At 42.6% G+C, this 12,114-nt stretch overlaps 1 protein-coding gene across 1 annotated transcript in view; it reads right to left on the bottom strand.

Annotated features, from left to right (window-relative positions):
- LRIG3 (leucine rich repeats and immunoglobulin like domains 3) overlaps window positions 1–12,114 on the bottom strand; it is a 51,931-nt gene that overhangs the window by 2,382 nt on the left and 37,435 nt on the right. The window contains exons 11-18 of the mRNA XM_019960915.2: window positions 10,589–10,660; window positions 9,920–10,083; window positions 7,075–7,395; window positions 4,992–5,273; window positions 3,369–3,821; window positions 2,237–2,395; window positions 477–620; window positions 110–385 (exon numbers count right to left, since the gene is read on the bottom strand). Of these exons, the coding sequence (XP_019816474.1) occupies window positions 110–385; window positions 477–620; window positions 2,237–2,395; window positions 3,369–3,821; window positions 4,992–5,273; window positions 7,075–7,395; window positions 9,920–10,083; window positions 10,589–10,660 (1,871 nt within the window). The remainder of the gene's footprint in view (window positions 1–109; window positions 386–476; window positions 621–2,236; window positions 2,396–3,368; window positions 3,822–4,991; window positions 5,274–7,074; window positions 7,396–9,919; window positions 10,084–10,588; window positions 10,661–12,114) is intronic.

Genomic DNA, 12,114 nt, shown 5'->3' with positions numbered 1-12,114 from the left:
CACCAGAAACTATTCTTCACGTCTGGCATTCAAAACTCTCATGGCTCTCCCCCGTGCAACTTGCAATGTGGGTCTGGAGTCAAGGTACCTAATAATTTAATAAACTTACCCATGAAAGAATTACTCAAAGTAACTGATGGTGGCTCTGGACTTGGACTAAAATCTGCAGAAGACTTGTTCAGACATAAGTTGTTCATTCCAGGTCCTTCATGTTGAGAATAAGAAGAGCTGAGTAACTTCTTCGCATGAGAAGGCCATCCTGTATCACTGACGCTCTGCTCGCAGGATTCCTCTGAAGGATGAGGACATGGGTAGCATTCCTTCTTCTTTATGTAACTGGGCTCATAGTGGTCCATTAAAGCTGATCTCAGGTCAGGACCACAACCTTTTAAAAATGGGGACAATATCGGGAGACAGAGTTAATGCTTCTAGAGGTCTCTCCAGGAAACAGAACTCAAGAAATGAAAACTACATACCTGTATGATAGGCTTCAAAAGGATCTGAGCCATACACGCTCCCCTTCAAATACACAGGGCCTGAGGGTCCCAAAAAGGGACAAAGGAACGGGTCTGTGGCAGCTTCCACATCGGCTTCACTGCTGTTGTCAATGTGGCATGTCCCTTTAAAACACGTCTTAATCACTGAACCGTAAGTTCAATTACCATTTAGCCATCTCTTCACTTTTGAGTTTCCATATTTATAGATGAAAAGTTCAGACAGAATATTATACAAAGGAAATACTGCAGAAATACTGCAGAAGGGTTTTTTCAAAATTTAATGATGCCTATAGATTAGTGATTAAATAAGTTTATGATATTTTACTAGAAGAGAACTTGATGAACCATTGAACTGGATGTGTTAACCTCATCGGTGACCCCACCCCCTGGTTTCCAAGAGAAACCGATCTATGCATGGACTCTGTGGCTGAAGCAGCGATGGTTTGAGCCACCAAACCAGCACTGCCTGCTTCCTCCACAAAGTCACTGATGACCAGGATGAGGTACTGGCACTTAACCAATGACCTCTTAACGCCCGGCTCAAAGATGAAGTCAGCCAAAAAGATAAAAAACAAACAGAAACCTATCATGAGTTTTCTGCGCTAAGCAACCCAGAAATGATATTCTGGTTAGCAGGGGACCCAGCAGCTGAAGGACAAGAGACATCATGAGGGTGAGAGATGCCACAATGGACCATGTACCCGGGCAGCAGGAACTGGGCAGTCCTTGTGGGGAGTGGTCTCAGCGAGAAGCAAATGTGTAGAATGTGATTTCATACCACTGGCTGTCTCTATTCTGAGAGAGGCCTGACCTCCAGCCCCAGCACCCAGCAGACACAGCACTATCATGCGCCAGTTCTGTCCCTTTACTTTTTAAAATCCCTTTTCAGTAAACCTGGCTCTATTCAAGTGAGCTTGGGCTTCTGCTCTTTGCAAGCAAATGAGTCTAATCAGAACAACTGCTTTTATGCTTCAATCTTCTCTTCTATCTCTATGCTCTCGATCACTGCCTTGTCAAGCTCTTTGCAATTATTTGTTGAATTTTTTGTCTCACTGCTGACTAAACTGTAAAACTGGAAACATTCTTCCCTCCGAACTATGGAGTCCACCACAGAGCATATACTCAATCAACACTTGTGAGAAAAGATGCTAAAATGTCAATAGCTTCTACTAAGCACTTAATATGTGCCAAGCACCATATACTATCATTTTATCTAGTGTTCACAACAACCTAATAGGGAAGAATTATAATTGCCCAAGGATACACAGGGAGTAAGTGTCTGAAGTGGGCCTTGAACCAAGCTGATGCTCTTATATTATGCACCCTCCATTATAATTCTTTATACAGTTCTTAAAGTGAGAGTCAGAATTATAAGTCTCTAACAGAATGATTTTAAATCATTTGACTTTTGAGACCATGCATGACACCAGTTAGTGTCACTGAAGTAAGAAGAACATTCAGGGCCAAAGAACATTTACAACATAAAGGAAATACTACATCGCATGGAGGAATTAAATTTTACCTAAGCTACTTGTCTTCTTTTATTGCTAGAAACAAAGATTTTTCTAGTATTTAAAAGAAAGGCTTAGAACTATTTAATATCAGCTTTGCTAGTGATTTTGGGCCAGGTCCTAAATATATGAGTCTATCAATTCCCTGTGGAAATTAACATTGTATTTGAACTTTCCAAAGGGTTATTTCAAAATGCCAATAGCCCATGTTCCGTTTTAAACACGTACCATTACTATCGTGCTGTGGTAAGAAAAATCCGCCTCCAGAAGAAGTGACGAACTGGTGGTGGCTTCCATTTTCTGAGGAGATGTACCCGTCCTGTCTGTCCGCTAATGTTCCCTGAGATGACAAATAACTCGGGATATCAGCTGGCAAGTTGGTCTCATCTGTAATCAACAACAGTGTTCTTTGAACCAAGAATGGTCACAACTGCCACACAGGCTCCCCTGATGAATGATATATAAGCTTTTGTTTTGTTTTCTGTTTAAATCAAATCAATCTACCCTTGCAAAACCATCTTGATGGACAGCACACCAGGGCTCTGCTGCTCTGGGGCACCTCAGCTGATTTTCTGCTTTGTGGCCTGTGGGATCCTCCTCTCAAATTTACTTCTATTTTATTTTTTTAAATTTTTGTCTGCACTGGGTTTTTGCTGCAGTGCACAGGCTCTTCGGTGCATTGTCCAAGCTTCCCTAGTTGTGGCACATGGGCTTAGTGGCCCTGTGCCATGTGGGGATCTCAGTTCCCTGACCAGGAATCGAACCTGAGCCCCCTGCATTGGAAGATGGATTCTTAACCTCTCGACCACCAGGGAAGTCCCACTCCTCCCAACTTTCAAAGACAACAAATGCTTACAAAGATAAAAATAATTTTCATGAGACAGTATTTTAGATACTATCTAAGCTTGATTTCTGCCATATTCCTGACTTTGTATTATTCAGTGATAACAAGAGTTTGCCTATACAATCAAAGTCCCTTTATCCTAGATGCCTGCACACACACACATGCACATGTGCTGGCAAGGGCCAAGACAATGGCCGAGGGTAAGCCTCATGACTGAAGGCTGTTTCTGGCCCTCCACCAGCATCTGAGGGTGTGCGCTACCCGAAGCTCTGCATGGGCTTTCACAGCCCACATGCTGTTCAGATGAAGTTCTGACAAAAAGCACTCATCTTTAGCCATCAGCTTTATTCTGGGCCGGGGTGTTATTTTTAGCTAACCATAGTTGCCCAGCTTGAAACAAATGAGTCACCCTTGTGACGTGGCCTCAGATTGTGACAGACACACTCAGAAGCAAATCTCGGCGGGACAAACACACACACGACTCCTGCGCCCCGTGCCGGGCTTCTGTGGACACACCTGTGTTGGTGATGCTGCAGTCTTCGTTCCTCCGCCGTGTGTGGTAGATGATGACCACCCACACGAGTGACGTGCCCACCACGCAGCAAACCACCGCGATGATCACGATGCCCACGGTGGCCCAGCCGTCGTCGTCCAGGGACGAGGCCGTCATCTGAGGGGAGTCGCAGGTTGGGGTGGGGATCACGCTGAGGCGCACGTGGCCTCTCTCAGTGCCCAGGGTGTTAGACATTTCACACGTGTACTTCCCGGCATCGCTGATGTCAGAGTCCACAATGATTAGCAGCTGGTTGCCTGCTGCAAAGAAGTGTCTTTCGGTGACCACCAAGGGGCTGTCATCCTTGGTCCAGTTCAGCCTGGGGGGAGGGCTCCCCCCTGCAATGCACTGCAGGACAGCCGTTTCCCCCTTGGTTACAGTTCGATCCAACAGGGGCCGCAAGAACGACGGTGTCTCTGAAATGACAAGTTAGGCTTTTAATCTCTGACATGAAGTTAGGGTTTACACAGCATAAGACCTCGTGCTTCGATTTATTCAAAGGGGAGCTGAAACTGGATTCTCCCACAGCTTCACGCCCATGCCTCTTTAAAACCTTGAACATGGATGACATCTGGGCTTTCATTTCATCACTTGGCTGTCATCTCCTTATAACACCAGTTAAGGATAATATTTACTGTTTCTCACTTAGTCTCCCTCATTCTTGGCAAGGTTGGGGAATGATGGAAGTCAGGCAAAGCAAAACATTTTAGACATATTTTAGAAATAGAAAATGCATAAAAATAATATTAAGCACAAGGGTGTGTTGATGGATGAAAAACATCAGAATGTTTAAATTTTTAAAGGGAAACTTTCTAGTGCTAGATGTCCCCACCTGTATTAAAATTCTGAAAATAATTTACTTTTATTATTTGGTGTTCATAAGGTTTACCCTGATTTACTCTTTCAAAGATATACATATATGATTAACATGCTCACATTTTTAGAAGGCATCTATTTAGGTAAATGATCCTGATGCTGGGAAAGATTGAGAGCATGAAGACATGGGGAAGACAGAAGATGAGATGGTTGGATGGCATCATCAACTCAATGGACATGAGTTTGAGCAAACTCCAGGAGATGGGGAAGGACAGGGAAGACTGACGTGCTGCAGCCCATGGGGTTGCAAAGAGCTGGACACAACTGAGTGACTGAAGAACAACAAAGTAAATGATAAAGGATGAACTCATTTCTAGAGTGGTATGGGAGGCTGAGGAAAAGAGGCCCCTCTGAATTTATTCAGATATTTTTTTTTTTTATATTCTTTAAACTGTTAAGACTTTAAGTACAGATTATATAATGGAAAGAGTAGAGAAAGGTAATTCCAGAAAAAAGGGAGAGCATCAAAGCATTACTCTTCTCCCTCCTCAGAAGGGAGGGGGCAGATTCATCTCACTGCCCACAGGTCTGAAGGTGTGATGTATTCCCCGACCTGAAAGCTTCTGAGAAGCCAGTGTCGCCTCCAGGAAAGGGCACTGTCCTACAGATCAGCCCTCCCCGTTCCGAGTTCTGGCACTTCTTAGGGCCTTTGGGTGAGCTGGTATCCTAAGGACTAATATGCATCACAGAATCTGAAAGCATCCACTCACCGAGGACAGTCAGAGTTGCATTTGCGGAAATGCTGCCGGCACTGTTTTGGGCGGTGCAGCTGTACACCCCGATGTCCTCTATCTTCACATCCACAATGAAGAACACATCATCCTCAGGCATCACGTGCATGCGTCTCTCCCTCGCGGCCGGGAAGTCCGTGCCCCCGTCTTTCTGCCAGGCTATCTGAGGGGCTGGGTGTCCCAGCGCAGCACACTCCAAGCGGGCCATGGCCCCGGCACGGATGGTGAGGTCCATGGGGGTTTTGGTGAACGAAGGAAGCACTGAAATAAGAAATACAACATGGGGGCATTAGCATTCTGGAGTTAGGGGGTTCATTTTCATCCCCCCCTCAGCCCCCGCTTTTTTGGGATACTTGCAAATGTCCCTGACATAGTGAGACAGGGGTTGTTTCCAACTGCAAGAGATGGAGTGATCAAGAAGCTCCTCAAGGTTACACAGGTACAGAAATGACCGAGTCAGGATGAAACAGGTCACCTGAGCTTCACACTGATGGTCTTTCTGCTATTTTCCAGCCACTTAGTTTCCTTAATAATTATCTATGAGACCTTAGGCAAATCAGTTCATCTGTCTGTACCCTAGCCACTCTTTTATTTTTTTTTAAAGTTCATCCTGGCTCTAACATTCTATGACTTTAGACATGCATTTTACCCTACAATTTTCTGTTCTGTGTGTCAGGCCTCAGCAGTTATTTGTGGAATGAACACATCAATGAGCCATATCTTCTACTATGGACAATAAAAACAATGAAATGATAAACTTCAAAACTGTCTACTTGCCACACAAAGCACAGGCTGAGACATCTCATCAGCAGCAGCTAATTGCTTACTGCATCTACTGAGCACTTACTCTATTCCAGGCATTCTGCTGAGTCCTTTACACAAATCAGTTTATTTCACAAGTATACCTCTGTAAGGTAGGTACTATTATTCCTATTTGAAAGATGTAGAAATGGAGATACAGAGAGGTTAAGCAACTTGCTGAGAGTCCCACAGCTGACAGCAGGAGAGGCAGGACTCAAACCGAGATCTCTAAGCTAAAGGTGGTGTGTTCTGTTGATGGGAATGTAAACTGGTGCAGTCACTACAGAAAACAGTATGGAGGTTTCTTAAAAAACTAAAAACACGGTGACCTTATGACGACCCAGAAATTCCACTCCTTGGGCACATGTCTAGAAAAGACGAAAATTCGAATTCTAAAAGATACATGTACTCCAATGTTCACAGCAGTGCTATTTACAATAACAAAGACATAGAAACAAGCCAAGTACCCTTCAGCAGATGATTTAAGAAGATGTGGTATATACATACAACGGACTAGGAGTCATTAAAAAAGAATGAAATAATGTCATTTGCAGCAACATGGGCGGGGACCTAGAAATTCTCATACTAGTGAAGCCAGTCAGACAGACAAAGACTATATCACCTATATCTGGAACCTAAACAAATAACACAAATTAATCCACGTATATAAAACAAACAGACTCACAAACACAGAAAACAAACTTATGGTTACCAAAGGGGAAAGGGGATGAGAGATAAACTAGGAGAATGGGATTAACAGATACCAACAGCATAAAACAGATAAGCATCTAGGATTTCCCATAAAACACAGGGAACTATATTCAATATCGTGTAATAACCTATAATGGAAAATAATTTGAAAAAATATACATATAACTGAATCACTTTATTGCATACCTGAAACTAACACAATACTATAAATCAACTATATCTGAATTTTAGAAAAAGGTGATATCCTTTAACTCTGTTCTTCATGGTCTTCCTCATCAGATCAAGCACACCACGAACTCTCAAAGAACAAAAAGTGTATGGTTTATCTGGGTTATAAGCATGGGGTCTTCAATACAAGAACAGCTAGCTCAGGCACACATACCAAGAATATTAATAATGTGGAGTTGAGAGGTAGGGAAAGGCAGGGTTTAGGTGGAGGACTCTGAGAGCAGAGGACAGGGTTGGCAATAAGAGAAAGAGAAGAGACCAGGTACTTTCTGTTTCATAAAAACGTATCTTTAAATGCAAGAGGAAAAGTCAGATCACATACTATTTACTGTGAGCTTGGCTTTGACAGAGTAGGATGAACCGAAGTGATTGGAGATGACACACTGGTATTTCCCTTCACTGGTAAATTCCACATTACGGAGTCGAAGAATGGTGGTGTACTCCATCACCTCGCCACCTTGGGCCCGGAGGTGTGCATAATTTTCCATTTCAGCATCGTGCAGTAGTTCATTGTCTTTTTTCCAAGCGAAAGTCATTGGGGAGTCACTGCTGCTGGCAGCCGAGCAGATAAAACTCAAATTGGAACCTTTTATCGCCGACTGCGTTTCTGGCTGAACCGTGATCTGGGGTTTAGGAAAATCATCTGTTCAAAATGGAGAGGAAGAAACAAAACAGCTTTAAAGCTTGAGAGTCCAAATGCTACTCAGATTGGAACACCAAGAAACTCAAAACAAACAGTGGCTTAGGTTTTACACTTTGTGTATGTTTCACAGATGGACTAGCAGTCCCAGTGTTGAAACAACAGGCTGGGAGAGAGTGTATAAAGTCATTCATTCATTCCAAATAGAGACTGAGACCTATTTACACATCACTAACTGAGAGGAGACTGATATTTTGGAATACAGTTTACTCCAGACCTCCTGTCTTCTTTTTTTTTTTCTTGCAGAAATACAAGAAGAAATTGGTTAAGACACGTTCAGGCTCATGGATCACCTTTAAATGCCACTATCAGGAACTGCATTTTCCCCCATGTTCTCCACAAATAAGAAGCAAAAAAATAAGAAATCTAATTTCAATTATGATAATCTGTATCACTAAAGACAGCAATAAACATTCCATTTACCAAAACTAGAACTCTTATTAAGTGTTAGTCACTCAGTCGTGTCCAACTCTTTGAGACTCCATGGACTGCAGCCCGCCAGGCTCCTCTGTTCATGGAATTCTCCAGGAAAGAATACTGAAGTGGGCAGCCAGTCCTTTCTCCAGGGGATCTTCCTGACCCAGGGATAGAGCCTGGGTCTCCTGCATTGCTGGCAAATTCTTTACCATCTGAGCCACGAGGAAACCCAAAGAGCAGTCATTTTTAGGTAGAGCAGGAGAAAACAAACCTGCAGTGAAAGACAAAGCATCCCTCAAGCTCTCTGTGGGCCCCTGGTTCCAGCCTGGAGTTTAGGGTGGACAGTCCATCAGGCCGCTGCACTGCACTGTCAGAGCTACATTAGAATTACAGATAAGCAGCTCTGTCATTACAAACAGTTATATTTAGTTCTGTTACTTTTTGGAAAAGTTACCTTTCTGAACTTCAGTTTCTCAGAGATGGTCCACACCCAGAAGGAGGCATCTTAAATCAACCAAATATATTATTTGGGTGCACTGAAAAAATGATGCACGCATGTGTGTGCGCGTGTGTGTATGTGTGTGTATGAACAGGGTATGGAGAACCCTTTGACAACTCCAATGCAGCTAATTTCCAATGCCACACCTGCATGTTGTAACCAGGATGGTTTCTTTTTCTGTAGGACTGTTCTAGAATTCTCATCTGGTAAATCAAGGTTCAGATTCACAATGGAGGGAGTGAAAAATCCATGGATGTGACACACACAAAAACACACACCTACACCTATGTATTTCTCAAAGTAACAGAGAATTGTATCTTGAGACTAGAGAACTCAGAAATAAAGACCACGGAAAAGGAATAGCTTAGGCCCTTACAAACGAATGCCAAATGCTTATTTAGATCCAAAAGCTATATCAGATATTTTATTTGCAGAAACTGTTGGCACCACTTAATGAAGCAATGCAAAAAAAAAATGTTTTTCTTGTAGTTAACTAAACAATTGTAGGCAAAGCAGTTTTAAATAAAATTTAAAGGCAAATGAGTTGACTCATTGGAAAAGACTCTGATGCTGGGAGGGATTAGAGGCAGGAGGAGAAGGGGACGACAGAGGATGAGATGGCTGGATGGCATCACTGACTCGATGGACCTGAGTCTGAGTGAATTCCAGGAGTTGGTGATGGACAGGGAGGCCGGGGGTGCTGCAATTCATGGGGTCGCAAAGAGTTGGACACGACTGAGCGACTGAACTGAACTGAACTGAATGCAGTAAACAGGAGACTGCACCAGAGAGATGGAAACCTGGGTATCTGAGCCAGATCTGCTAACTAGCTCTCTGAAATTGGGTAAGCAGACATCTATGCTAAGAGGCTTAGATGTGTAATAAAACAATGGACCTTAAATTTATTTATAATAAACTCAAACCTTCTGTTACTTGTAATGTTTTACTCACCAACAGTAAAATTTTAGATAGTAACAGTGACTCAATGGACATGAATCTGAGCAATCTCTGGGAGACAGGTGAGGACAGAGGAGCCTGATATACTGCAGTCCATGGGGTTGCAAAGAGTTGGACTCGACTTAGCGGCTGAACAATGACAATAAAATTTTTAGTAGTCTATAAATCACTAGCTAATAATTGTCTCTTTCTATTCCCTGTAAACATCTGCACAAGATTCAAGTCAGTCTCTTCACTGAACTCAAGAGAACCTCTCAATAACCCCTGGATCTGGGGAGGGCAGACAGCAGTATTCCCATTTCACAGATTAGAAGACTGAGATTTAGGGACCTGCAATTACGTAGCAGGGTTGCTGCTATCCTCCAATTCTCTTAAGATAACAACAGACCACCCTGATGCCAACACAAAGAGGAAGAAATTACAGAAAAAAAATAAAAACTGCAATCATCAGCAAACTACAGATCCATTCTCATCTACCTCAGCAGAAATAAGAGCTCATTTAGGGTATATAAATTTATGCAAATCCTTTCTTTGGACAAATGGGAGGAAAAAAAAGAAAAATGAATAAAAGGCAAAGACCACAGTTCCACTCACCACACACAAAGCCATCTGGACTAACAGCAAAAATACTTCTTCCCTTCAACAGCTGAGGATGGGCACAACTGGCATTTACGAAGCTCTGAAAGTTGTTTTCCGCCACCCACTGTGGGAGCCATTTCAGTTGGCAATCGCACAAAAGGCTTGATGTATTTAAGTGCCTGAGGAGAGTAATTACATTCAATCTGTTTTGTATGAAATGCAGATTTCTACAAGTAAACTAAATTCAAGTAAATATTAACAAAGCATTGAATGGAGAAACCAAATACACACATCCCATGGAATAAATATTCTATAATGCATCTTAAAATGCAAGGCAGGGAACTAGCACTATTTTGTTGGTGGTGGTGGTGCTGTTCTTATTGATGGGAGACAAGTATAGCAACGCTGAAAATATCTCAGTACTGACAACTGGTTACGATGATGAGGCATTGCGCTATACTGGGTCTCACAAATTTAAATCGCGTATCTGAGAAAAAGAAACTCCTCTTTGCAACAAATGGAACAAAAACCCCACTCCTCCTGCTTTCTGGTAATAAAAGTTAAGTAATGTGATGAACGTGCCACATGCTTTCTACAGATACATAATCCAGGATGCCCCATCCCTTGACAGTCGGCCCCTCAATGCTTTACGTGAAAACTCTTGGAAAGAAAAGAAATGCTTACAGTTGTTGAAGCTTCTTCATTTGTGAAAAAGCATTGCCTTGTAATGACATGATTGCGTTGTCACTCAGGTCTCTGAAAAAGCCACCAAATCAAATACATGAGAGGAAATTACAGTCGCTGTGTGCCTGCAGGCACAGGCTGGGCCCATGCTGCCTACCCCCAACCCACCCCCAAAATACTCTATGTGCTGAAATGCACAGATAGGGTGATCCGAGGACTCATCAGGAGGCTTGTGTTCAAGAACAAGGATATCTGATTCAGAGGCAGATTCCGTTATGGTGAGAGAGATTTTATATCACCATATACAGATTTTTTGACTCTTAAGGGCCTAACCTGTTCTGCCGTGTTATTTTCTTGTATTTCTCATTATTCAAATTAGTAAACTTTAGAAACTTAAATACACATTTAAAATTCCTCATAATTATGCTTTTAAAAAACCATCACGTATAGAATATCTTCTATGACATGCAACCACGTTAAGTGATTTTTGTTTACACATTATTACATTTTATTCCTCACAGCAACACAAAAAAGAAGATGGTATAACCACCTTGGCTCGGCATGAAAGGGGCAGATAAGATTTGAACTCAATTATTTTCAATTTCAAAACGGATGTTCTTAGTCACTAGCCTCTCCTGATACATACAACTTACTGATGGGGAGACAGGTAGGTGTTCAGACAAGAGGTACTTACTAGAACAAACAAACAAACCAACAACCACTTCAGGCAGGACGTTCATAAAATGAGAGAATATTCTGGGCTGATTTTTTTTCCCACTGGTGCTAACAAGCAGTCTGAATTAAAGTCCTCACCGCCTGTACTACTCTGTTTTCTTTTACAGGATTCAGAGTGGACAAAGGGGATTCTGAATGAGATGAGGGGCAAGAGAAGACAGAATCAAGGTCCCAAACGTGGGCAAAGAAAGACGCTGGGAGAGTTATGAAGGTTTAGGAAACTGAAGGAGAAGTTAATGCTCCACGGATCCACTAATTTCACTTTCCCAAAAGTGCAAGGCTCAGATGACAAACCCTTTTGGCTAGTTTCCCTTTGAAAATAACTTGTTTCAGGAAGCCCAGCAATACTGGCCCGCCCTTCCAAATTTTGCTCTGCACAGTCACCCCACTGTAACCCGGACTGCGGTACTGCTGCCATGGCTGGCCGTCCAGAGCTTTCTGCAACCCAGGACTCAAGGGGAAGATGACAAGAAAGTGGTGCAGATAATAACTATGCACACAGCACCAGTGACGGTACAAACCAATTGTGTATTTTAAATAACTTCTACTGTCCAGGTTAATAGATAATAAAACCTTCGGCTATAAACATTACAAGTCAGGCTGGACACACTGTATACTGCTCCAGACTCCCACTGTACATATCAATACATACATTCACCCATGGTTATCAGAAGCTGGCGCTCTGTGCTCCTGCAGGTGTTGACTCCCACTGAAGCTGGCTAGCTTCCGCTCTTCATACCTGAAAACATCTGTGTCCCTAACTGTCATTTCAGAAATGTGTGCCTCCAGCT

This window comes from Bos indicus, chromosome 5 (assembly GCF_029378745.1).
Source record: "Bos indicus isolate NIAB-ARS_2022 breed Sahiwal x Tharparkar chromosome 5, NIAB-ARS_B.indTharparkar_mat_pri_1.0, whole genome shotgun sequence".
Classification (NCBI taxonomy): domain Eukaryota; kingdom Metazoa; phylum Chordata; class Mammalia; order Artiodactyla; family Bovidae; genus Bos; species Bos indicus.
This window is presented reverse-complemented; position numbering and strand designations above follow the sequence as displayed.